The sequence below is a fragment of the Sesamum indicum genome, linkage group LG11 (genome assembly GCF_000512975.1).
Source record: "Sesamum indicum cultivar Zhongzhi No. 13 linkage group LG11, S_indicum_v1.0, whole genome shotgun sequence".
NCBI classification, from domain to species: domain Eukaryota; kingdom Viridiplantae; phylum Streptophyta; class Magnoliopsida; order Lamiales; family Pedaliaceae; genus Sesamum; species Sesamum indicum.
Window position 1 is genome coordinate 14128399 of NC_026155.1, and position 27401 is coordinate 14155799.

At 36.6% G+C, this 27401-nt stretch overlaps 6 protein-coding genes across 7 annotated transcripts; all 6 read right to left on the minus strand.

Annotated features, from left to right (window-relative positions):
• LOC105174463 (probable protein S-acyltransferase 16) lies at positions 1025 to 4642 on the minus strand. Of its 2 annotated transcripts, XM_011096581.2 has the most exons (8): positions 4124 to 4642; positions 2550 to 2642; positions 2367 to 2468; positions 2191 to 2259; positions 2016 to 2114; positions 1832 to 1927; positions 1571 to 1647; positions 1025 to 1434 (listed from the first exon to the last, which is right to left on the minus strand). In XM_011096581.2, exons 1-8 carry the CDS (start codon positions 4394 to 4396, stop codon positions 1401 to 1403), a joined length of 843 nt encoding a protein of 280 aa, XP_011094883.1. In that variant the 5' UTR covers positions 4397 to 4642; the 3' UTR covers positions 1025 to 1400. The 2 variants fall into 2 exon arrangements, with proteins under 2 accessions (XP_011094883.1, XP_011094882.1); XM_011096580.2 differs by having other exon boundaries at positions 1025 to 1647; positions 4124 to 4641.
• On the minus strand, positions 6636 to 9041 carry LOC105174465 (laccase-17-like). Its single transcript, XM_011096583.2, has 6 exons — positions 8880 to 9041; positions 8644 to 8795; positions 8306 to 8550; positions 8070 to 8198; positions 6992 to 7957; positions 6636 to 6910 (listed from the first exon to the last, which is right to left on the minus strand). The coding sequence occupies exons 1-6, from the start codon at positions 8982 to 8984 to the stop codon at positions 6780 to 6782; spliced, it is 1728 nt and encodes a 575-aa protein (XP_011094885.2). The 5' UTR covers positions 8985 to 9041; the 3' UTR covers positions 6636 to 6779.
• LOC105174466 (laccase-17-like) lies at positions 10789 to 13483 on the minus strand. Its single transcript, XM_011096585.2, has 6 exons — positions 13279 to 13483; positions 13033 to 13184; positions 12649 to 12893; positions 12404 to 12535; positions 11276 to 12244; positions 10789 to 11146 (listed from the first exon to the last, which is right to left on the minus strand). Exons 1-6 carry the CDS (start codon positions 13399 to 13401, stop codon positions 11016 to 11018), a joined length of 1752 nt encoding a protein of 583 aa, XP_011094887.1. The 5' UTR covers positions 13402 to 13483; the 3' UTR covers positions 10789 to 11015.
• Positions 16980 to 19419, minus strand: LOC105174467 (laccase-17). The gene is made up of 6 exons (XM_011096586.2): positions 19213 to 19419; positions 18965 to 19116; positions 18596 to 18840; positions 18324 to 18452; positions 17267 to 18232; positions 16980 to 17125 (listed from the first exon to the last, which is right to left on the minus strand). The coding sequence occupies exons 1-6, from the start codon at positions 19324 to 19326 to the stop codon at positions 16995 to 16997; spliced, it is 1737 nt and encodes a 578-aa protein (XP_011094888.1). The 5' UTR covers positions 19327 to 19419; the 3' UTR covers positions 16980 to 16994.
• On the minus strand, positions 20746 to 22587 carry LOC105174468 (aspartic proteinase PCS1). The gene has a single exon (XM_011096587.2). It carries the CDS (start codon positions 22224 to 22226, stop codon positions 20916 to 20918), a length of 1311 nt encoding a protein of 436 aa, XP_011094889.1. The 5' UTR covers positions 22227 to 22587; the 3' UTR covers positions 20746 to 20915.
• Positions 22764 to 27354, minus strand: LOC105174469 (vacuolar amino acid transporter 1). Its single transcript, XM_011096588.2, has 11 exons — positions 26569 to 27354; positions 26020 to 26285; positions 25537 to 25751; positions 25427 to 25450; positions 25156 to 25336; positions 24841 to 25060; positions 24528 to 24663; positions 24246 to 24411; positions 24108 to 24151; positions 23964 to 24026; positions 22764 to 23861 (listed from the first exon to the last, which is right to left on the minus strand). Exons 1-11 carry the CDS (start codon positions 26763 to 26765, stop codon positions 23772 to 23774), a joined length of 1602 nt encoding a protein of 533 aa, XP_011094890.1. The 5' UTR covers positions 26766 to 27354; the 3' UTR covers positions 22764 to 23771.

Sequence of the window (27401 nt, forward strand, 5' to 3'; positions counted from 1 at the left end):
TCATTTTGTTAAGATATCACTTACGTCATAAAAAATATTTCTATCACCAATCCAAAGTTGATATCCTATATTTTATTAGTCATCTAATCATCTATATTATATATATATAAAATATATTTTTACTCATAAATAGTTATTACTTATACTGTAACACTGATTTTTTTAATTATAAAAAATATTTTTATATATTTTCAATTACCCTACTCAAATTCTTCTTTTAATCTATATATCTATATTATCTATCTATACTAATATGAAAATTTTACTCGTATATAGTAGTTTGTAAAACAACAATATCAATTTTTTTGTGTTTATATATGTCTGAATTAGTTTTTATTTATTTATTTTAAATATGATGTGTTGGTTTATATGTTTTATTATTATTTATAATATATATCAAAATATAAATAATTATTTATTTTATACACACAGGAATAACGTGTCATAACGGCTAGTCATTACAAAATTATACTTAACTTTAATAATTACTCTCGATAATTATTTTTTTAAAAAAAATTAATAATTTTTTTAAATATAATATATTAATTTATATATTTTATTTTTATTAATAATATATTTTAAAATATACTATATAAGTTATTATATACACATAAAAATAATGTATATGTGACTATAAAAGAAAAAATTGAACTCAGGAGAAATCAAAATAGAGGTGATGTAGTTGGCGTCTGAAACGGGAGAGTGGGGATGAGATTAGGTATGGGTGAGATGGAAAGCAGCACTTGAAGGCACTGGGGTCGCCAACAGTACGTGTCATGGTGGACCCCAATGATCTATCCTTTCATCTCTTTCTGTTTACGGAAACATATACACCGTCTTATCCCGCCTAAATCCGTAAATCTAACTTGTGCGGCGTGGTGTGTGAGCCTATGCATCGACTACTAGTTCCAGGAGATGTAACTTTGGAATCCAAGAATACCTATATCAAGACTTTGGAATATACAGAACGAGGCACGCAAAAACAACATTTACATGCATGCACCTCAGTTTAACCAAGAAAAAATAATAAAAACAACATGCATCAACTACTAACTTACAGAAAGGGTATAATCATCTATCGCTGAGAAAATCTTTGGCAGTCACAAGATTACAATTTGGGAGTCTACCTCTTCTCTCTGCTGGTATGAGTCAACTAGGGATCCTATTCCCTTTTTGTACATGATGCACGTTTGGTTAACTTCTATACAGATAACCAAGAAACTTCCTACTCTAGGATGCTTCAGAAAAGACAAAAGCTCAATACTTCTGCTGTAAGCCGCAAGACGAGCATGAAACAAAACCTATACTGATACAATGCAACCTAGGAACCTTGAATTGTAGCAGAAATGCTTAGACGCCCTGCCACAAGACGCTTGTTGGTTAACAGAAGATGTCTGAAACTATCCTCTACCACCGTGAGCAGAGTGAAGCAGACTGTAAGGCCAGAATCACCAAAGATTAGCGCACTTTTCAAAGCTAAAGATACAATTGTTTGTTACGGCGACTATGGTTTCAACTGAGGAAATCATATTTTTAATCTGGAGCAGATGTTACGATAAGTCTATCATACTTTGTTTGAAAGCGAAGGCCAGAACCAACATGTCCTGTTGTGGGGCAAAGCCAGAAAAGGATTGTTGGACCCAGAATCTGTACCAGTTGAACAAACCAAGTCAAGAATTAAAGCCATTTTATCCTCAGCATTTAGAAGACTAATTTTAAGAAAGAAACAACACGTTGCCAACAAATTCCTTTATCACACTAATGAGTGACTTCTCTCGCATTACACAACAAAATATAGAAACTGCAAACAAGAGGCCGAGAGAACACTTACAGCTGTCAGATTCTCGTATACACCAATATCATACGGGTGCGAATAGAGCTGGCCTCCTTTTTCTGCAAGCCACATAGCTCTCACACCTTCATGGTACTGCCACAGAGAGATTAAAAAAATTCAACTATAATTTCTTTAGTCGGCATTCGGCAATCAATAAATGACAACTTACAGCACTACAAACCTCAATTGTGGTCTTGTTTTGTACAATAAGATAGATATGCCAGCCAAGGAAAAATCCCAGTGCCAAACTTAGTGGTACCAACAGTAACCCAGAAATGACCTGAACATAAATCCTTTAGCGAGCTAAACAACAGAAGAACATAGAAGCAGAAAGAAGAGCATGGAAAAGTAATTACATGTATAATTCTGTCAGAGTCATCAATATCATTCTGAGAATCAACTGTGATGCTACCAAGGAGCAATACCTGAAGTAACACAAGCTATAGTAAGTTGGAAAATGGAAACAAGGATGCATCATTGATTAAAATGTGGTACCAATATGCACATCAGGGAAGAAAAGAAAGAACCATACCAGCGAGTATACACAAGCGGTGACAGCATAAACCACAAAAACAAAGAAGATCTTATAGTTTGCGTGTCCCACACAATTATTCATCCAAACACAATGGTGATCCTTGCATCATGAGGCAACAGTTTAATAACGTTTGGAGGAAATTCAAGAAAACAAATGAACAATAACATGGACCAGGTATACCATCCGTAGAACACATCGGTTACATATGCGGCAATGATGTGCCCGAGGAGGCTTATAATGGGAACACTTTTGGCAATACCTCAAATCGCCCCCCTGCAGAAATTCCTCGAAACTTCAGGATTATGTATTTAAGCACTGTCTTACCACACCCTTCACCCAAAAAGATGCTACAGACATGAAATACAAATATAAAATTATAAACGGAAAAGGACCTTAAAGCATTTATTTTCACATTCTTGGGAGTTTGAGAGGTTTGTATATATATAGTGAGAAGAGCAATTTGAGAAATGAGCCTATAGTTAATAGGCATTTCACTGGAAAAACTCTATCCTGCGTAAGGTTGATAAGATAAGGAGTCAACTTCCGTGGCAATTAAACAGATAGTAGTTAGACATGTACATATTATAAGACAAAACTGCAACACCAAAGGAACGGCCAAGTCTAACAGCTTCTGTGCCAAGGACAAGAATCAGCAGAGAACGACAATTACCATTATGATGAGTATCTTAGTAACGACAAACTTAATTATGAGATAACATTGGAAACCAAACATTCCAGCAATGACCAAAAAGATAATTATAACATAAAGAAGTAAAAAGGCATCACACCTCAGCCATTAATAGCTTCACTCATCTACGGGGAAGCAAGACACGTCATATGATAGACCAAAAAACAGCCAACGACAACAACAATAATAATAATAACTCTGAGGGGCCTATGCACTGTGTAAGTATTTCCTATGTTAATATCATTCAACTTACTCACCTGCATGTTCCAGAAAAGAATGCAAGATTTACGTTTAAACAACAATGCCATAACCCTGATATGACGTAAACAAAGGACAATCTTGTGATCCTTTGATGACCATCAAACCCAGTATATGAAAGACAAAAGTGAAATATGCTGCCATGACAAATCTGCATAATGCTAAACAGAACTAACAAAAATAATTTTTTTTTCCCAATTATCTAATCTTTGCAGATCATGCAACATAAAACCATTGATGCAGCCGTTCAGTACAGGGGAACTAATTCAATCCCTTTTGCTGCATATCAATTCCATAACAAGTTCAGGAAGGAAAACCAGAACCATGAAAAATAGGCTAAGTTCAAACACTACATCAAATCAATGAAAAGTATTTTAAAACCTGGAGGGACCAAGAATTAGCATCACACAATTACCACACCAACTAAAAAGATTGAACATTCAAAATCTACAAATTATTATTTGATAGATATATAGATATTAATTAAACCTAGATATTAATCAAACCAAATCAGAAAACATGACCGAAATAAAAGAAACCAACAATTGCATTTAATTAGACACTTTGAATTTCAAGAAAAATTCTAGAAAATGAAACAGTTAAGCAAGAATCAATATGACAACAATCCTCTACCAACTAAAAACCCCAGCTTTTGAACCCACGCAAATATAAAAGAATTGCCCAGAACAGTATATATCGGAAATGACGAAACGAACAAAAATGCATTAAACGAAACACCTCAACAATTACAAAAAAACGTACATGCAAGTATGTAATTGTAGACCGAAAATACGAAAGGATAGCAGACCTTGCGTTTGATCTCGTGGATCGGGTTAGTAGCATCCTCAATATCGGGGACGAAAGAAGCGGGGACCCGACCCGGATCGGTATAAATGGCGAGGCGGTAACTGGAGATGCACATGAGAGCTAAGAAAGTAAAAACAACGGTGTGTAGCATGCCGGGAGACGACCAGAGCCCGAACCACCGGTCAATGAAGACGAAAACTGTGGAGAGGTAGATGTAAGTGATGGCGGCTATCACGATGGCAACGTGGAAGGAGAACTTGCAGCCGCGTGTCATTTTGATGTTTTCCTGAATCTTTGAACTGGAGAGAACGGGGGGCGGAGGCACCGGCGTAATGGCGGATTACGACGGCGTCTCCGGTGGAGGTGGGGCGAGGGGGTTTAGTTTGCAGTAGAAGGTAGAAGGTGCGGTGGGCCGGTGGCGTGGGCGAGTTATTTGCTTAAATGGGCTTCGGATTGTCTCTATTAATCACCATACGCTTTTTCTCACCTTATTTTATTGTCCTTTTGCTATCTCTTCTGCTTTTTTAGTTTCTATTTATTTTTTCTTAATTGTTTTTGTTGGAAGGTTTCTTTCTCTTTCCGTTTTGCACAAAATCGAAAGTCCGGGGGTGGGGGGGGGGGGGAAGGGTAGCGGGTTCCATCATTTCTCATAACTTACTTTCTTTTATTTAATATTTTATCTATACATTAAATATATAAATTATTTTTGAGATATTATTTGAAATTAATAATTTACATTTGATACTCATTATATGAACTATAAAAAAGAAAGGATCCCCAAAAAAAAAAAAAATATCTATGCCGTTAAATTAGGAGGGTGTGTTGGCTGAATTTATTCAGAGCATCTTATAAATTCATATATTTTTATAGGGTTAGTTACATTTATAACTGTTATCCAAAAAGAAAAAACTTTTGAAACAACAATTGTACAATCTTAGAGAATTTTTCGATCACAACTCTATCTTTTTTTTAGAGGCGGGACAAAAAATATTAATATTAGCAAAAAAAATTATATAAATTTATTATTTTACGTCTTGTTTAGTATTCCGTATGAATTATTCATAACATGACTAGTTTCTAACAACTACTTTTATCCAATTACAATAATTTTTTCAATGCACTTTCACCCTTTTGGCTTTATATATATTATGTAACTTTTTGCAATTATAAAAATATCACTACTTTTTTTTGGGCTAACGTCAATATTTTTTATCCAAATCTAATGAAAGGAGTACAATTATAATGGAAGAACTTTTAAAAGGGATGCAAATATAATTTTAGATTTTTTTGGAGAAAAAGTTCAATTTTTATATTTTAAAAGGGATCTAAATGTAATAAATCCTACTGGATGTTTCTTTTATACATATAAAATATTAAATCTTATTTTAAATATAAATATTTAGAGCCCGTTTGGTTGTGTTTTCATTTACATTTTCAGTTTTCAATAATTGAAAATGTGTAAAAATGCTTTATTGATTTTTGTGCGAAAATTGAGAATATGTTTGGATTAATTGTTTCCAAATATAGGTATATAGGTGTGAGAATGTTAAATATAGGTATATGTATTTTTGATGTGACAGAAAGACAACTATGACAAGCCCATGTGACCTATATAAATTTGAAATTAAAAATTAAAATAGGAATGCATTCTCACTAAAAATGACTTGACCAAACAAATTTCCACCTACCAAAACAGTGAAAAGTGGAAAAAATTTCATTGAAAATACAACCAAACAAGCTCTTAGAGTGTCTAAATTAAATAAAATTATGAAGTCTATAAAATGTGACTAAAAAGAATTTTATTAAGTAATATAATCCAAATTAAAAGGTTTGTTAAGATCATAAAAATAAGTGAAAAACTGATTATTATTTTTAAAAAACTTATAAACTACAAACAACTTTTTTTTAATTTTATAATTTCATCCTAAAAAAATTTTATCTGAACACTTTTAATAGGCAAAATATTTTTTTAGTTTCATAAAATAACGACATAATTTATTTTGGTATTATAATTATGACAGGTGTCATTTTAAGTCCTATAAAACTCATAATCACGTATTTTTAGTTCAAAAAAATCATATGCATTGTGATTTTGGGACTAAAAAAATATTGTGATTTTGGAACTAAAAAAGTAATAAAATCAAATTTTTTGAGACTAAAAAAGACGTGATTTTAAATTTTATGAGACTCAAAGTATCACCTGCCATAATTATGGTATAAAAAAAAATTCGACCCTTATTTTATGCGATTAAAAAAATATTTTCCCCACTTTTTACATTTTATAAGTTTCGGAACATTTCATAATTAGATGTTTCTCAAAACTTATAAACTCACCTAAACACTTTCCAAAGTGAGTATTTAGATACATTCTTTTCCAAAAATTCGAACTTATCAATAAAGTTTTAATTTTGACAAATCATGTCCTAATGTCATGACTTTGTGTCGGGGCCAAATAGGTACAGTTTGCCAAATTTGACCATAGAGTTTTGTGCGAAAGTGTGCAATATCACCAGGCAAAAATTTGACTATAAATTTGCTCAAAAAGTTACACATGAATATCAAAATGTTGTACATTTTCTCTAATATGGCTATGAAAATGAGAAAGAATGAATAGCAAACTCTTAAAAAACAAAAAGAAGAGGATAATCATATCCCAATTAGCATTTGGGAAGATCCGAGGGCGGAGGCGGCAGCTTCTGATTCCGGCGATTTCCATCCATCACAATCCATACCATTTTCAGTCCCCAACTCGTATGAACTTCCAAGTGACAATGCATAAACCATACACCTATTTTTAATCCATAAAAATTAATTAATTTACCTAGTAATTCTTCCACTGATTAAATCAACTAATAAAAATCAAATATACCTGGATTATCTGCTAAAAACCGAATTGCAACCCAGCCCCCCGATGGTACCCCGACGGTGTTTCTCTCAGCCGGATCAACCAAATTGAACTTAGCCGGATCTTTATTCGGGTTGAAGTTCCCAAATCCCTGGGCCAATACAAAGAAGTTGAACCCATGGAGATGTAGCGGGTGGCTTTCTGCACCAATTATGCTCGTATCCTGCATCACCAGCTCCACACTAGTATTAAATGGCAGCACCACCACTTTTGTGCCGCTGCTCACCATAATGTTGCTCGGCGGATTGCCCGTGTAATTGAATTTGAACGGTGGGTTGGCTGGAAAATCTGTGGTGTAGACGCCTTTTGATTGGTTAAAGAAGTGAGCCTGAAGCAGGGCTGTGTTTGGCATCACAAATGACACATTGTTAACAGCTGCTGCCAGCATTGTATTGTTCGGGCCTTGGCAGGTTCCATTGGGGTTCGTGCAGGGGATCAGTCCTAGCCCGACTGTGAAGAAAAATCTCCTGTCCACTCTTTGAGGAACTTTTGCGGGGAAATTTGAATTAGCCAAGCTCCGGAGCTTCTTGTTGAAATTAGTGGCAAAGGTTGTGTCGTTGAATATGGGAAGTGATGGTTTTAGAAGTGGAAGTTTGTTGGTTTTCTTGGTTGAGTTAGAAGGGAGATGGTATTCCAAGATCCCGGATGTGGTGGAATTGTCGAATGCAGCAGGCCCTGTGGAATAAGGCCTGGCCGCCATGAGGAAGGTCGCGTTTGGATGATGGTTTTTAGTCTTGAGGAGGACGTTTGTCGTCTGTCCAGGAGTGATAAGAACGGTATTGGTTTTAAATGGTTTCACGTACACGGCATCAGCATCAACAACAGTCAGGTTGTGGTTAGCAATGCTGAAGAAAAGCTCGTCGTTTAGTGCAGCATTGATCAATCTCAACATGTATGTTTTTCCCGGCTTCACCTTTAGTATGAAGGTATCTGCAATATAGACAAGATAACGAAATAATATTCGGTTTCTATTCGATAGCATCTGTTAAGGATTTTAGTCTTTTTTAAACCAGTGATTTTGGTTATGGGATTTGAGGTTCACCTTTGGCTGAACAATTGTACAGGGGTCCTGGCAGGCCATTAATGGTGAAGGCATCAGAAATATTTGGGGCTCCTCCTGTTTGCAATGCTTGATTGATAATTCTCTCCGTATCTGCCTTCCACCATTCACCTAAAATCCAAGCATAAAGGAATATAACAGGTAATTAATCATTTTCTCCAATCTACTACTAATGACTTGTAGGGAATAATGACTAATAAACGATGAATCCCGTGTACCAAAAATTATAGGGACTTCTTTGTAGGGCTGTGGGAACGGATAGGGGACTCCTCGTTTCGGAAGGATGACTATAGGTCCATAGAGTGTAACTCTAAGCCATGAAATATGGGCGTGCCAAAATAAGGTTCCCCTTTGGCCAGTAACGGTGAAATTGTACACATAGCTCTGCCCCGTCTGAATTGGGCACTGGGTGATATATGCCGGCCCATCAGCCCACCCGCTTCTCAACTGCCTGACTCCGTGCCTGGAAGGTTATATATGTATGTACATTACCATAACTATAGATAGCAGGAAAAGTAACCTCAATCTTGAAAAGGAAATAATCTCAACATTTTACCAGTGAATAGAGACATTGTACTGAACATTGTTAACAACTTTAACTAACAGCCTGTCTCCTTCCCTTGCAGTGATCGTAGGCCCTGGAAATTGGCCGTTGACTGTCACTATGCTCTTTGTTTGACACAACCTTGTGACATTTTGCAGTTTGATCTGTAATCATGTGTAGGTATATGTCAATAAATTGGAAATATGCATGAAAACGTACGGAAGATATATATGTTATTCAACACATACATCAAACTTGTAATGCATTGTTATCCTGGGATGCTTGGACAGTGCTAGCTCAACTAAAAGGCACATGATGGTAATGGCAAAAGCCAAACGCTTGTGAGAAATCATTTTATTTGATTTTTGTTTGAAAGAAATGTCGATAACTGGTGAAATGCTGGCGATGAGACTAGTGATGTTGGAATTTGTTTGAAAACAAAGGCATTCAACAATGTATATATAGTGCTAGGCAAAATTAAGTGTGTGCTGCATTAGTTTCATTTGGTAATTGTGGGTGGTAGGAATAGTAACAAAAGTAGGTCTGATAACAGAGTGAATGTTGAGGTAGCTGTTGGCCCGACTCTTGTTTGGAGTGATGTCCAAGTGAGATTATAAGGTGAAACATCATTGGAAATAGCTAGTAGCTTATAACGGTTTCTTAAGAAGTCCTAAATATCCCTTTGTTTCAGATATTTACCTACAGTTTGTTTTTATGACACTGTCTTGGTGCACATGTAATAATGAAAATGTATTATGACAATATATTTATCATCATAAGATCATAATATACCATACATTGTACACCAGCGTAAAATGTGGTGGGACTGTGCAGTATTTAGCAAAAAAGAGAGATTTTCCAAAATGATTTGAGATAAATTAAACTTTTTCTTTTCTTGAAATAGCTATGGAGAATTAAGGTACTAGTTGGAAAAAAATTGTTAGCGGGTAGCCTTCAAAGTTCAAACCCTTATTGGCTATTGGCAATTGGCAACCGTTTAAACTTGGCAATCAAGATATAATGGAACAATGCTAACTCCCATTTTGTTGGCTGTCGGTTTTCAAATCTTGGGTTTATTACACGACTATATTTGAGATTATGGCTTCAAAAATTCCTTTCTCAAGATAAGTGCAACCTCCAAGTTATTTCCAACTGTCCTCCTCCAGTCGACATGCTTAAAAACTTACTAAAACAATAGAACAACTTCATCACATAATACATCTCAAAAATTTATAAATCAATTTATCAATAATTAATAATAGTTTATAATTATTAAATAATTATTCTTGAAGTAAACAAACATTTATCTTAAAATAGATAAAAATTTAAGTTAATAAAATGCGAACTTATAAATGTAGTATACTAAATATTAGATACGTCGAGTAGTTAAATGATTGCCATAATCATTCACACACTTGATACACAAAGAATTATGTAAATAATTAGCTGAACTATGTGGGTTAATTAAATATAAATAACTTAAAAATACTCTCGATAATAGCAAAAATGCTCGGCTAAGGATCCGGGTTCGTTTATACAAGTTGGATATACCCGTCTTGATCAATCCGAAATCCAAAAGATGAATTGTAGATGGTCACTAGTTGTTGGTCATAGACTCATAGGATTGATCATATGCTATAGATACCCCAATGGTCCTGACTTTTCTGGATTTCAAGTTGATGAGTTACTTTCAGGATCCAAGGATGGGAGTCGCAACCGACCAACGGCCCCGATATGACACTTGTAAAAATCGTTAAGGACGCCTATATTTAGGTATTGTTATATTTGTCCGCATAAATTCTTCCACGCAGTAGACGTACATCCATCCATCTAAATGTGGGCTTTTTTCTGGGTACGTATCCCAATATAAAAAAGGTCATGACTCATTCCAGCTATTAGGCAAAAGTTAGTGAAGCCCACTTGCCTAAATCGGGTAAATCCTGCATTATCCGGAGCACCCGTCAACGGGCTGCTATTGGATCCAATATATAGTCTAAGTACAATTTGATCCAATTACTTAGGATCCATAAATACGTAAAGATCTATCTGATATCCGATTAAAATCTAAAGCAAAATGGAGCGAATCATGAAGGAAATAAGATCCACATTATTTTAGTATACACCTATGATTGTAGCGTCTCAATTCTTGGCTTTAGCTTTAATGACATCATAATGTTGGACGAAAAATAATTTTTTCTGAAAATTATCATTCAATGAATGAATAATAATGGAGATGCATTACAAACCCACGATTTACATATTAGTGAAAGAGAAAAGTACGATTGATGCTCGGAGGGAACCCAAAAAAAAAAAACAACCAAAAAAAAGAAAAAAAGATCTCGGGCAATGTTTGCACAAAAAATGAATGTGAGAAAAATTGAAGATCAGCATTTAGGAAGATCCTTCGGTGGGGGGAGCAGCTTTTGATTGGGAAGCTTTCCATCCAAAACCAACCAGGCCATCTTTAGTCCCCAGCTCGTGTGTATTTCAAGGTGGCAATGCATAAACCATACCCCTGCCACAAATTCAACCACACAAAACATTTAATTCTTAACATTTGTAACTTATAAATAATTAAACAAGACTTTAATCTAAAAATATAATAAATTTCTATGTTGTTAATTGTATTGGTCTAGCGCCACACCTGGATTATCCGCCAAGAATCTGATAGCAACCCAACCCCCCGGTGGCACCCCCACCGTGTTTCTTTCAATCGGGTCAACCAGATTGAAATTCTTAGGGTCTTGTTTGGGGTCAAAGTTCCCAAAACCTTGTCCCACGACAAAGAAATTGAAGCCATGGAGATGGAGGGGGTGGCTCTCAGCCCCAAGAATGCTTGTATCCTGCATGATCACCTCCACGCTCGTGTTGAAAGGCAAAACCACGACTTTTGTCCCGTTGCTCACCATTGTGTTGTTTGGCGGGGTTCCGGTGTAATTAAACCAGTGAAGTGGACTGATTGGAAAATCAGGGCTGTAGACGCCGTTTGATTGCCCTGAATGGTGTGCTTGGAGGAGCGCCGTGTTTGGCTGTACAAATGATACGTTGTTCACGGATGCTGAGAATCTTGTTCCATTAGGACCCTGGCAGCTGCTTTTGTTTTGATGATCACACGGGCTAGTTCCAAGCCCGACCGTGAAGAAGAAATGCTTGTCGACGTTCTGGGGAACATTGGCAGGGTATTGAGGGCTTGCTAAACTACGAATTTTGCTTGTGAAATTTGTTGCAAAAGATGTGTCATTTACAGCTGGTAGAGTTGGTTTGAAGAGTGGAAGTCTTTTGTTTCCGTGGTGAGATTTTGATGGGATTTCATATTCAAGAATACCAGCGGCAGTGGAATTATCGAATGTGGCTAAACCTGTCACATAGGGACTAACTGCCATCAAGAAATTGGCGCTTGGGGATTGGGACTTAGTCTCCAGGAGAAGATTTGTGGTCTGTCCAGGGGTAAGTAGAACTATATCAGACTGGAAAGGCTTTACATAGATCGCATCAGCTTCCACAACTGTTAGGGAATGGTTTGCAATGCTAAAGAAGAGATCTTCATTGAGTGCTGCGTTAATCAGTCGGAGGAGATAAGTCTTCCCAGGTTTCACCTTCAGCTTGAAAGTATCTGTCGACAAAAACAAGCATAAAGTCATTATTGAGTATTAACGCAAGCCAGAACTACACATTGATCTAGTTTTTTTTTTTTTTTTGTCAAAATTAGGGAATATTGATAATCATTAGATAGATTTTCCTTAGTGTGTTAAGAATGATAATTTGATATTACCTTTGGCTGATGAGCAGTTATATAATGGACCTGGAAGTCCATTGATGGTATAGGCATCGGAGACATTTGGCCCTCCACCTGTTTGCATGGCTTGGTTGATTATGGCCTCAGGGTCTCCATTGTACCATTCTCCTATTATCCAACTCGATTATGATTAAAAATTATGTATTATAAATAACAGAATGGACGTATCTTGTAAAGAAATTAAATAATTGAATTGCAATATTAAGAATGTATATAATTACCAAAGATAATTGGAACTTCCTTATAGGGTTTGGCAAATGGATAAGGGACTCCTTTCTTGGGTAGAATGATTAGAGGACCATAAACAGTTGACCTCAGCCAGGAGATATGTGCATGCCAAAATAGTGTTCCCCTTTGCCCAACCACAGTGAAGTTATATACATAACTTTGACCAGTTTGAATGGGGCACTGTGTGATATATGCTGGTCCATCAGCCCATCCACTGCGAAGCTGTCTAATTCCATGCCTGTTACATATATAAACAAAAACTCAGAAATATTCTTTGAGGGGCTCACATTTATATAATTGCTTCTTCTTTTAGCTCCAAGAGCTTAAACTGCGCGCTTAATTCAACACAATATGGTGATTTTCGGAGAAGTTCGTACCAGTGGATGGAGATATTGTTCGGAACATTATTGACCACTTCAATAAGAAGTCGGTCACCTTCCCTAGCGACAATACGAGGCCCGGGGAATTTACCATTTACCGTAACCATGCTCTTGGTGTGACACAGTCGCGTCACTTTTGCCATTTGAATCTACAAATTAATACATCCAGTACAAAATATTATAAATTAGAAAATCTATATATAGAATGTAAATTGAAATTGTACGAATATAATACATGCATACGTTAAACTTGTAGTGCCTGGTGATTCCTCCATCTTGAGCTAGTGCAATCTCGCAGAAAATACAAAATGCTAGCAACAAAAAGAGAACCCCGAACGACATTCTTGATGGAGAAATTGCTCCCATATATATATATATCTAGCGCGCAATTATGCAATCTTTCTGATTGCTAGCTAGCTAGGTAGTAGTACGGTCTCTTGAAATGGGATGGGAGGAATTCTTGTTGTTGTTCCCTTGAGGCTGTGGTGAGGCATATATATGTGAGCATGTATGGTTGATTAGGTGGCCGGGAAGTAGCTAGATCTAGTTTATTTGTCTGTTTATTGAAAGAGTAGTGAAGTAGATCAGCAAGCTTCAAAGGCTATCTTGGTCGGAACATCAGCTACCCAGGTTGTTGCAATACAACTTTAGAGTGGTGGCAAAGTTTACAATCCAAAAATATTTGGCATATTTGACATGTTATCCCTTGTCGTCAAACCTTTCTTTCCTCATGATAGCATGATTCGTAGCTGACATGATTTCGACCTTCTCCTTCCGCCGTTTGTATCTTGAACCATTTCCTTTTCTTCCATGTATTTCTGTATATATATATATATATATATATATATGAACTAATAAATCATTTGTTTTCATATATAAATAACCACAAGTTATATGTTCGATCTTAATTGGATACGTTGATGCATGAGATTATATGTTCTCACATACAGGGATTATTTACTCAGTTGGAAAATGCCTTTTGGCACATCATTTTTTTCTTAAGTGATAATTTTATATGTATAATTACATCAATATTTGATAAATTAAATAATAAGATAAAAAATACCAATTAACATGGCCGATGAGATTCGATCATTGATCCTTTTGGCATTATTATACATATTGTATTATGTGAAGCACGATTTAATCTTAGGGGAGAAAAATTAGGAGGCATGTGCACTAATTAATAATATGCATACTTCTTTGTTTATTGCGTGCACTGATCTTAATGGTCAAGCAAATAAAAGGTTGCCTTTCAAGCGTTAATTAGGCGTCCAAACAGTGGCGTCTTTTTCGGGAACAGATGGACATGACTGAATGAGTTACCAGTTTGGTGGCTTCGTCCCATCCTTATCTCCATGCATTTTTCAATTTTCTTTTTTTTTTTTAAACTCAATTTGATTTGGTGTGGAATTTTAACTTAAAGTTGAAAAGGTGATGCTTCTATATTAATTTTTTTCTTCGTATGGTTGTGAATTAGTGTTGGCATACTCGCTCCCTTCTTTAATTATTATTTTAATTGAAAAAGATAATTTTGAGATCAGGAGAAAATTTATTTTTAATAAAAATACTCTTTTCTGTCACTCACTAAAAGAAATAATTAAATCATAAATTCGGGCAAAGGATTGTGCAGTTCTATGCCAGCTAAGAATTGTATACAACCCCCCATAATGTTACATTAATATGGTATCAATGTATTTTTAAATTTGAGCCCATAGACTCGAATTCTATTAGACGTATATGTATTTATCTCATTTTATATGAATTCATTAAATATAATATAATATTTTGTTGTGAGTAATTATTATAGTTAAAAGAAAAAAACTGTAGCAAATATAAATCAATCACGGCTTCGCAACGGTCATTGATCGTTGTTTCTGAGTTATTATAATTTATTTGTATTCTATACTCATATTAATATATTGATTATATCGATGTAATGTATTACTATTTTTAATTATATTAATGTATTGATCAAATTGATGTATAACTAAAAAAAATATATATATTTCCAAATTGGTTGAGATAATAGATAACACCGGACTTTTTCTATTAGATGGGTTCGGACGGGATAAAAAATCTATTACCATATATTCATATATATCACACAATAATGTTATGTTCATAGAATTTATATATGTTGCTGTATTTTTAAATTATAATTTTATATAATTATATATTTTTTTAATTTTAGAAAACGCAGTGTGATAAGAGTCATATCAGGGGGAGGGTGGGGTTAATTAAACATGCATGTGTTTCGGTGCATCTTTATTGCACCATATATGTAAGTCCCATTAAACATTATTAATTTTCAGTTTAACGGTTACTATTTTGTTTATACATTAAATTAAATTTACATGACATTAAAGTTGACATTGCTCTGACTAACATAATTTGTGTGTCTAGCGAACATATTATATTTTGAAATATTATTTGGGAAGACTTTAGGGTTTGAATTCTCAATCTTATTATTAGAGTAAGACCGGAAACTTATAATTTTAGTCTATAAAAAGGGATGGGCAATTTTGTAATTTTATATAGATTTATTTTAATAATTTTATCCTAATAATTTTAAAATTTTCGCACTTTGAAGATAAAAATGGCTATAAAAATAGCTGAAAAAGTGCATTCAAATAAACTAGTCACAAGCATGCATGTCCCGTGCATTTTTCCGATCATGTCAGCAAATTCCAGCCATTGTTCTCCTCAATGATATTTTAAATTATAGAATAAAATTATAAAAAAAATAATTTATTCATAACTAAAATTATCACCTCCATATTTAGGGGAGTACAATTGCAATTTTTTCCGGTAAAGACCTCATAAGAACCAAAATTAAAATAAATTGATTAAATAATTAAATTAATGATTCTTTAATAAAAAATTTGGATGCATGCATGTCCCGTGCATTTTTCCGATCATGTCAGCAAATTCCAGCCATTGTTCTCCTCAATGATATTTTAAATTATAGAATAAAATTATAAAAAAAATAATTTATTCATAACTAAAATTATCACCTCCATATTTAGGGGAGTACAATTGCAATTTTTTCCGGTAAAGACCTCATAAGAACCAAAATTAAAATAAATTGATTAAATAATTAAATTAATGATTCTTTAATGAAACATTTGGATGAACCAAAGGTATAATATATATATATATATATAATATATATATATATATATATTTAGAAATGGAGTAGCGGAATTTGTTTCTGTTTTAAATACCATAGCCCACAGCGAACGACGTCTGATACAGTGTATTGTAGTGCATGGAAACATCTATTCATTAGATATTTTACACTAGTTGGTATGATTCGTCTTTTCTGTGTGTATATAATAAATAATTATTTATATTTTAAAATATATTATAAATAACAATAAAAAATATAAAACAACACATCACATTTAATAAATAAATAAAGAAATAAAATAAAACTAATTCAGAGATATTATCGAAACAAAAAAAATTGGTGTAAATAAAATTTTTATATTAATATAGATAGATAGCACAGATCATACAGATGAGAAGAAGAATTTGAGTTGAGGTAATTGAAAACACATAAGGATATTTTCGATAATTTTAAAAGTTAGTGACCGTCTAAATAATCACTATTTATGAGAAAAAGTAAAATTTTCTTTTTTATATAATATAGTATAGAAGTATAGATACTGAAGTGAAAAACTGTGGACACAAAAAATGAAACAGAGTACTCACTTAATAAAGTAAAATTTTATTGAACTCATTTAGTATTACAAATTGAAGATCACAAAGTAGTCAACGTAATTTGAATCGATTGACAAAATGACAGCAGAAGAAATAACAAAGTCAATGCCGCAGATTAACCGGGAGGGGGCGAGTCAGCTCTGTTAAAGTGAAGGAAGCAACAAAACCAAAACGAGGAAGGAAGAAGAGAGAAATTCAGGGCCATTTTTTATAAGAAAAACTCTGCCATTTTATCAGCATTTGGGAAGATCAGCAGGCGGAGGAAGGAGCTTTTGATTGGGAAGCTTTCCATCCAACACAAGCCATGCCATCTTCAAACCCCAGCTCGTGTGGACTTCCAGGTGACAGTGCATGAACCATACACCTGATCAATAATTAGCAGCCATTCAGATATTGAAATGAATAAACAATAAATATTACTTGCATCCCGTGGCCTTGGGTTCGGTCAAGCACAGTCAACCACACCATATCCACCTAAAACATTATATTTCATTGTTTTACCAACCTGGATTATCCGCCAAGAACCGAATAGCAACCCATCCACCGGCGGGCACGCCAACAGTGTTCCTCTCAATCGGGTCAACAAGATTGAAGTTTTTCAGGTCTGTATTTGGATCATAGTTGCCGAATCCTTGTCCAACGATGAAGAAATTGAATCCATGCAGATGGAGAGGATGGCTCTCAGCCCCAAGAATACTGGTATCCTGCAAGACTAACTCCACACTGGTGTTGAAGGGCAAAACCATAAGTTTTGTCCCGTTTGCCACCATAGTGTTGTTTGGAGGGTTTCCAGTGTAGTTGAACCAGTGGAATGGACTGATTGGAAAATCTGGGCTGTAAACGCCGCTGGATTGGCCCGTGTAATGGGCTTGGAGGAGAGCTGTTGTGGGCTGCACAAACGAAATATTACTGACAGCTGCTGCAAATTTAGTGCCATTCGGGCCCTGACAGGTTCGGTTTTTATCACAAGGGTGTGTTCCCAATCCCACTGTGAAGAAGAACTGTTTATCTACCTTTTGGGGAACATTAGCAGGGAACTGAGGAGTGGCTAAGCTACGCAGCTTTTTAGAGAAATTTGTGGCGAACATAGTGTCATTTAGAGCTGGCAGAATTGGCTTGTAAAGGGGTAGCTTTTTCATTGAGAGGGCAGAATGACGAAGTGGGGCTTGGTATTCTAATATTCCAGCAACAGTGGAGTTGTCGAAAGTGCCTTGACCTGTGACATAGGGCCTAGCAGTCATGAGGAAAGTGGCACCTGGGAACTTTGGTTTAGTCTTAAGAAGAACATTTGTGGTCTGTCCAGGGGTGATCAGAATTGTGTCGGTCTCAAAGGGTTTCACATAAATCGCATCAGCATCAACAACTGTAAGGCTGTGATTTGCGATACTAAAGAAAAGCTCATCATTCAGTGCAGCGTTGATCATGCGGAGGAGGTAAGTCTTTCCAGGCTTTACCTTAAGCTTGAACGTATCTGTAGTCAAGAACATGTATGTATAATTATGACTAAATGTTTGAATCCTTTTTCTAAATATATAAATGGAAAGCTAATCATCTCTGATTACCTTTGGCAGAGCAATTGTACAACGGCCCCGGAAGCCCATTGATGGTGTAGGCGTCGGAGACGTTTGGACCTCCACCTGTCTGTAAAGCTTGGCTGATTATGGCTTCCGTATCTGCATTGAACCATTCTCCTGGAAACCAAGGGTACGTATATGTTAGTTAGGCAAATCATCTCAACTAGTTTTGAGACTACCATTGCGTAAGAATTTTCCGAAAGGTACGTAGTAAGGTGTTTGATGAAATACATATGCAGAAGAATAGCTAGACTATATACCAAATATGATGGGGACTTCCTTGTAGGGTTTCTCAAAAGGATAAGGTACGTTTTTCTTTGGAAGGATGATCAAAGGCCCATAAACAGTCGATCTTAGCCACGAAATATGTGCATGCCAGAAAAGGGTTCCTCGTTGGCCAACCACAGTGAAATTATACACGTAGCTCTGCCCAGTTTGTATGGGGCACTGGGTAATATAGGCTGGCCCATCTGCCCATCCGCTGCGAAGCTGTCTAATGCCATGCCTGTTACATATATATTAATTTTAAGATTAGTTCGTCAACCTTGTTCTCATGAAGTTTCAACTGAAGTGAATGGAAAAACAAGAAAGAAAGCAATAAGCTGTAAGAGTAGTTATTGCATGCATACCAATGGATGGTAATATTGTTGGAAACATGGTTAGTGACTTTTATAAGTAGGCGGTCGCCCTCCCTTGCCACAACGCGAGGTCCAGGAAATTGCCCATTTACGGTGACTATACTTTTGGTGTGACATAATCGTGTAACGTTTTGCATCTTGATCTGAACGATGCAGGATAACGAAATAAACATAGTTAGTTGTACTGAATATTTGTGAAAGTACAACGTAAAGTAGGGATATATAATAATTAAGCATACATTGAAGTGGTAATGCCTGGTGGCGGCCTGCACAGGCTGAGGAAGCAGACACAATGCCATGAACGCGACAAAGAATCCCATGGAAACAAGTAAGTGATGAGAGGCAGTGCCCATTTTCTGTCTTCCTGAGGTGGAATGTGGAAAGGCTTTTAAGGGATTAGGCTATGAGAGGAGCTCTTATCTTTTTTCTTGTGGTACTGCTGGAACAAAGCCACTGTGCTCTTATAGTGGTGTTGAAGGGGTGGGGTGGGTGTTTGGTAATTGGTTAGGTAATGAAAATTGAAATATTTTTAAAGAGGAGGAACATGGAAATTCTTCAAAACGAGCAAAATCACATTACTGTATTTTTCTAGGACCAAACTATAGTTGGAAAACAACTTTAGAGTGCTGTCAAAGACAATCTACTTGTGTTCTGACCCCTTTCATGTTCTCCCTCTCAAATCTTTACTTATGATGTTTCATTTGACAACTGAGCCATGATATCGACCATCCCCTCGCCAGAAGAAGAAATATTGTACTCCTAACTACCGATTTAGCCCAGATTTGTCAATGAACTCATAGATGAAAAAAAGAGTAGGAATCTAGAAGAATATATATATATATTTATATACAGGCGGTCTTCATTTCGGTTTCTTAATTAATCCGCTTTGCTAAGTGATCATACATATGTACAAGTTGATTACTGGATGAAATGGAATTGCTGAATTTGGTCATGAGTTTCATATAGTGATTGAATGAATTTGTTTGTAAAAAGGAGTGAGATTAATATTGGTGAAGCTTCTAAACAGGATATGCTTCATCATAAAGCATACCAACATGTAACCATGAAGAATTTGCTGTAAATGACACAAAATTCAATAAATATACCTATCAATATAAGATTGTCAAATTGTCATGAAGTAGAGGTGAGAGAGGAACAACTGATAAGCTGAAGTTGGTGGCTATGGAGTTGTCACTCTTTTACAAATAAGCTTCCCCTACATTCAAGTAATTAAATTAATAACAAAAATTAACTATATATATATATATATGTATAAAGTAGGTCCATTTGTTTAAAATTTGAGCACTTTCCTCCCAAGCAAGGAAATTGCAATATGTATCAAATGATACCAAGATGCATCATGAATTTCATGCAAAGCAATGCTTCTACAGCTTTAATCATTTCATGTAATTTTTCTCATTAAGTAAACTTCTAGAAAATCTTGTTTTCCACTAATTCAAGAAATTTTAACTCAACACTTTTTCAGATATTATTTATTGTGAAAGCCTTGTTGGCTCATGATTTGGTTTATCAAATTTTCATTTGTTTCCTTTCCAAAAATGATAAGTTTGTAATTGGTAAGTTATTGGGCCGGGCTTTACACGAAATCAATTGAATCACTAACAATCCGCATATATCTGTACTATATGTGAATGTGATATACCCACTCCAATTTATGAATGTGAACATTCAACAATATATGTTACTTCACCAGCTCCATGAGAATTCCAATGATCAAAAAATTTTGAACCACTCAATTTATTTTTGCATCAATCCACACCAACTAATAAAGGCAATGTACACAAACGGGGCAGATCCAAAAAATTGTAGTCATACAAAAACAATAGAGAGGGAAACCGGAAGGACAATCATCTTCCCTTGCTTCCCTTGGTACTTATATCTCCGACCGCCGGCGAGCGCTGTGAGTCCGTTGCACGTGACTTTAGTGATAAATACCAAATCTTTGCCCTGCCAGATCGCATCGCACTTTAGCAACTCCTATCCTTGATTTTTCAAGATCAAACTCCATCCAAATGTTCTGTTGATGGTGATGCCCTATAATGTATGCTTCGATGGCCAACAGGTCGGAGTTCCCAAATGTGAAGCAATGCACTGAATCATTTCCCCTTATCTCATCTGGAACCCGGTACAGCAACCGTTCTCCGGATACTGTTATCTCGGCGCCCCGGAATACTAAACTCACTGGTGGCAATTCGGGTAATCCCGACGAGTTTATGGGTATCAGAAAACACAAGTCAAACGCCCCTTGGAACACGAAATTTGGATCTTCCAGGACCCGTAAAACACTCGCTGTTTGGTTTATAAACTCATTCCTCAATGCAGTGTAAGCCGGCCCGAGAAGGAAGGTAAACTGGGTGCCGGAGTCAACCATGGTTTGACCCGCCCCAGTGTGATCGGGTTCGAATATGGACTTCGGTAGTTGCAACAACTTTTGCGAGACCTTAATGCCCTCAAGTTGGACAGTGTAGGCTACCCTATCAAAGTAAGGCAAAGGGGTGGAAATTTGGATCAAAGGGGTGTAATTCAAGGGCAAAAGCCACGTAAAATTCGAGTCGCCAAACAGCAAAATACCCGAAAAGTCCGAACCCGATATGCAGTAAGAGAATTTCTTGAACCCCATTTGAGAAACAAAAGAAAGAGACCCTCGGTTCATTCCCATCAACCCGGTAGTCTTAGAATCCTCATCCGAATTGCTACTAAAACCCGAATCCATGCACCCAAATATCGTGCCCGGAAAGTGTGAACCCGAAAAGGTAAAATTATCCATAGCCAAATTTCCTTCCGAAGATGAGGCGTCAGCATACGAGAGGATGGCATGGCAGAGATTCTTGGAATCGCATGAAGCGGGTATGGAGAAATCTTGGGTTTGGGTCGTGCACGTAGGCGAAGAGCAAGCGATGGGAGTGTAAGACAATGATCTGGTAGGGTCGAAAACGGGTCTGTCCCTTTGGGTAGTGTTGCATTGCAGCCAGGATAGCTCACTGCCTGTGTCCAGGACCATGGTAACATTCTGCGGCGGCGTGCCTACAGCCAGCGAAACTGTGAGAGTGACATTGTGAGTGAAGGGCAGCTTGCTTGGAGGTGATTGAATTTCTTGGGTTTTCAGTGGCAAGACTAGAACATTAGTCGCATTTGATTTAGATACTAGCAATGGTCCTGCTAATGAAAAGAAAAAGCGCATTTGGAGTGTTACAAAGAAGGCAGAGACACAGAATAGAGAGTGGATGTTCATGATTTGAATTGGAATGAAACCTTAAGAGAATTTGTGTCGAATTTTAAGGGATCGTGTCGAAGAAGATGATCAGAAAAGATGAGTGGAATTATCAGTGAGATATGTTGTGAGTTTATGGGACAGAGGGGTTTGAGGAATCTTCAGCTTTTGTGAACCAAAGAAAAGAGATCAAAGACGGGACAGCACGGGAGGCCATGATGACAAACAGGACGACACCGTCTTGGCGGCTTCTAAGGTTGAAAACGCCAAGTTACCTACCATTAATCTTGGTCGGTCGGTTGTTTGTTTATTATCCGCTCATTACAACATTCAACTCAACTTCGTCAAATTTAAACTTCCAACGCAGTTAATTAAGCTCTTAATCATTATTTAATTAAAATGTGAACATTAAGCTTCTTAAACTATATTTATTTCCGAGTTGTAGCTCCTTTATTCAGAAAGGAAGAATCTTTCTTGTGACTGTGATCAGAACCAATGAAGTTGCCCAATTGTTTATTAGTTTTTAATTGTCCACACCAGATATTTTTTATAGTTCCGTAGTAGGCTTTGATGAGGTAGGTAGGAATTCAAGGCAGGGATTAGTAGTAGCAGTGGGAGCATTAAGTGCTTCTCAAGACAATAAATGTCGGGCGACGAAGATTATCTAATATCACCTGTCAGTTAGGTAGAAGGCTGGAAATATAGCTAACATATATACCAACTTAGAAGGAAATTTACAAATCAATGCAACTAATAAATCTGTCCCTGATGGTAGAGAGGACCCTTTATCCGGAAGTTGATCATATTCCTGTCTGTTTTGTAATTTTTTGTCGTTGCCTAGACATAACGGTAGGAAAAAGGCCAAAGAGAGATGTTAGATGAAAAAGAAGAAGAAAAAGTACTTTTACAACCCAATAAAGTGAAAAAGGAGAGGGAATGATCTGTTGAAACTGCAGGCTATGATTTTCATTTATTTACCAGAAACAGGGCTTTATACTTTATAGTGAACGGAAATTGACTGCAAAATGGGGCAGAAACCAGTTCACCAGAAGAATATGCTACCCTAGGTGACTTTATTTGATGCTCAACTCCTCAGCTTAAGTGCACGTGTGAGCACATGCTTTGTTGAATACGGGAATGGCAAAGAATTGGCAGTGGGGTCAATCAGGTCAGGGGAATCGAGCCTCGGCCCCAGTTCTTGTTGTCGGAGAAAAAGAATGGGTTCAATGTTTTCAAAAATCCTATGTTGCTGTCTAACAATTGTTAGATAATGCTGCCTTAGATTTGTTCGTAATCATACATTAGTCAACATCACATTATCTCACAACAGCTCTTTCCTTGATTTTTCGCATGAGCAAGTTTGGTAGAGATATATGACAACCGCAGACTCATGAAGAGTTTGTTTTCATTATTTTGGTCATTTCTTCTCCTAACAAATTGATCTTTACCTGAATTCTGTCTGACTCTACCGAACAACAGCGCCCTGACCCTGAGCCTAAGAGTTTCAGATTCTATATGGATGACTTCTACAAAGTACAAGAACCATTTGCTACAACCAAGAGTCTGCTATTTGTCAGCGATCCTTGTGATTGCTGAATACGTGCCAACAATGGCACAAATAACTCCCACAGTCATGATTAAGTAGCAACCTGTAATCTGACAATGAGAAAGTTTTAATCAGGTAAATTACTAACATTTGGATGTCAGTTCAGGGCAAAGACAACATAAAAAAATGAAAAGGATAGAAAGAAAATGTACCTGAACTTTTGTTAGTCTCCCTTTGTCTATTCTCATGTAGCAAGCACATGGTAAGATTACAGACTGTTTGTTGAGCAACAGGGGTGTTAGCACAACATTAAAGTTGAACATAGGCATTTAAGGAAAAAGTACTAGATAACTCACCACTAGCATGACAAGTAAGGATCCAATTAGGGCCATCAAGGATCCTGTAAATTCAGTTTTCAATGGTTTTGGTCAGCCCAGAAGGGGTCGTGTAATGGTTGCAGTTGAAAACAGATCATATCCAGTGGAGGTGCTTACCGAAGTATGGAACTGCCAAAGCCACAACCAATGTTGAAACCACGAGACACGTCCTGACGAGTACAGACATAGTGTGAGATCTAAGCTGAGCCGCAGGCAAAAGTTCTTCTATGCCCAATGCGACAGGGGTGATTGACAAACCAAACTTTGTCAGAGGGGCTAGAACCTGAAAACATGGTTCGTACACAGTTGCTATGCTGCACTTTAAAACTTGGTGTGCAGAAAGTGGAATTCTCGCAGTTTCTCTATAAACATGTATCGAGAAAAGCAAGCCTTTCTTACCACAGACCATCCAGCAATATCTGAAGCGACAAAGTTTGTGGGTAGATTTAAAGTGAACTGGGGGTTTGTGGCTTCACCAAACATCAAAAACCCACACACTGCTACGCCAGCATACAGTAAAGCGGCAACTAGAAAGCTGCATTATTATTTGGATGTCAAAAGAAAATTCTGTTCATGAAACTTTTCAAGGGAAAAAATGCTTATTTCGTCAGCTTGAATGACAAGAAGTCTGTAGTCGAAACATTCTTGAAAACAAGCATTCAAGTTTCTGAAAGATTGGTATAGAATGAAACTTGTCAAGGTCAGCAGTTACCTGATAACTAGAACTGAAGGAAATCGGGAGGGCTCCTTCATGGAGGAATAGATGTTTGGAAAGACTGAATGGCTACCGTAGCAGAAGCTGTATATACCAATTGTAATTGGTAATTTTGTATAGTCCAATGCTTTTCCACTAGGATGGAATCCAACGTCAGTAGCCACGCCAACCCACAACAAGCAGAGCACGACAAGAGCCAAAGTCACCACTCCACCAGCTGGAAAATGAAAAATAGATCATAAAGATAAAATCAGGGAGTTCCGATATTTTGAAAAGTCAATCCTAGAAGGTAAAGAAAAACTAATCATGGACCTGAAATGAATGAAAGCAAACTGAGATTTCTGAGCCAAACTGTAGGAAGAATAACAAGTGTGGAAGCAATGGCACAGACTTGATACGAGTCGAGATGAATTCCAGCAACATCCATTTGGACATTTGGAAAAGAGGCAGCCAGGTTATCACTCATCATGATCAAGAATTCCACACATGAAGACTGCAATGAATAACTTTTGGGTTTCAGCTAGTACAGCAGTGGAAAAAGAGAACTTCAAATAAGCCAGTATCAGATTAGAAGTTTACATACATATAGTTCCACATACAGGATGGCCTGCAGTTATCCAAATTCAATTTGTTAGCGGCGAGATAGTCATCTCCATTAACGAAACATACTACTCAATGCTTAGATATACTTACGGCAATACATATTCGACCACGTAAGCCAAAAGCAGCCTGACCAATATCTGGATAAGTCTGGAGATGCGGGGAGCTCTCCAAACATCTCTTCAATAAGATCCCAGTGTAGCAGGTTATGGTTCCCAAGGTACAGAGAATCAGGATACTGAACCAACCCCCTTCTTTCAGGGCATAAGGGGTTGATAGGATTCCAATGCCACATAGAGCATTTATGGCTGCATTCACAGATGACGATGATTTGAACATGCACCGTTGAAATGTTAAGTCATATAATTTATATGTAGACCCATCATGGAAAACAAAGTTCAGCATAGAAGAAATCAAGTCTGATGCTTGAAGAACAAAGCAGGGTTGCAGTCACATTAGCAATATTATAGTATTTTTATGAAATTTAGGCCTCTAAACATAATTACGTTGCAAGTAAAACTATAAAAATGCATTGATGAACCATGGCCAAGATTCATGATGGTATATGCAAATTACCGTTCAGAAGTGACTGGGTGTACGAACACTGGTCGGTTGGTGGCAGTTCACTTACAGAATGCGTCAGTTCACAAATTGTTGATTCCTTTACAGGAATTGGTGAGGGAAAATCTGTGTCTACGCTTGTTGATGATACGAGGGGCTTAAATAGAGAAGATTCAGTGTCCAATGTCTGCGATCTTTTGTCTGCTGAAGCCAAGAAAGAGTTGTCTTTTAAATAGCTGATTGATGGAGGTGTCATGCTTGTATACATGTCCATTGACCGCCTTCATAATTCAGTAGAAGAGTTATCAGTTCATCTGTTAGCATACAGAAAACATCACCACTAATCATGTCCTCATCCTCTTCTAAGTCGTTTATTTTCCAGATGAACTTATCAAACAGTTACGGAACTTATAGGCGAGAAACGAGGTTTTTCGACATACATGCATGCAAATATCATTCAGTTGATGAAACACATTACTATAATCTGAGTGGATGAGGAATGAAGCAACAAAAACAATTCCAAACATTGAAAGACTCAAAAATAGTGCAATGCAGTATGTATACCTGTAACTTTGAGGCCAAAAGGTAGAAGCATCGTGATCAAGGCAATCAGAAGAAAGGCCTCCTCGGCAGGGGCCTGTAATATCAGACTCAGTATCGTACTCTAGATCATGGCAAACCCTTTCAGCCTCGTTCTCTTCATCATCCGTTTCAATTTCAATCGCGCGGTCCGGTCCCAATTCTTTTTCCAGCTGCTGCATCACTCTATATATGATGTCCCAATAAAAACAGTTGATTAAACAAATGTATGAAATGTTATGTTCCAGGCCTCTTTCAGCTTTCTGTTTCTAACAAGAACATGGGAAAATACCTCAGACGTAGGAAGAGGAAGATTTGGTTTTTTTGTTGGAAGAGAAAGAAAAGGTTGGGCTCGGTGTTGAGATACAAAATATGATGAATGAATTCTTCAAATTTTCAGACGGATGACAATCAATTTGTGTTGCTTGTTTTCTCCAAGGAGACAAGACCAGAGTTCCAGATCAACGCTAACAAGGACAAAACAAGAACTAGATCCTTGAAGATGCACCAACGAACGGGCTGCTATTTCTACGCTTCACCACCCAACTCGGGGTGAAGTGAACTACTTATATTCGAGATAGTATTTTATCCCTGGACATCTTTAACTACTCCTAAATCAATTTCCTTTAAGTTTTACAACTCTGAATGTTCTAGTTTTCTACTCTAAATTCAATTCCTCGCAATCAATTATATGATAAGCACAAATTTATTTAGAAGGTAATTAGATTAGATTGAATCCAACCATATTTAAAATGGAATTGCAAAATTTGCGGAAGTCTATTTAATTGAGATTATTCAGCTTGATTAATTCTAGTTTA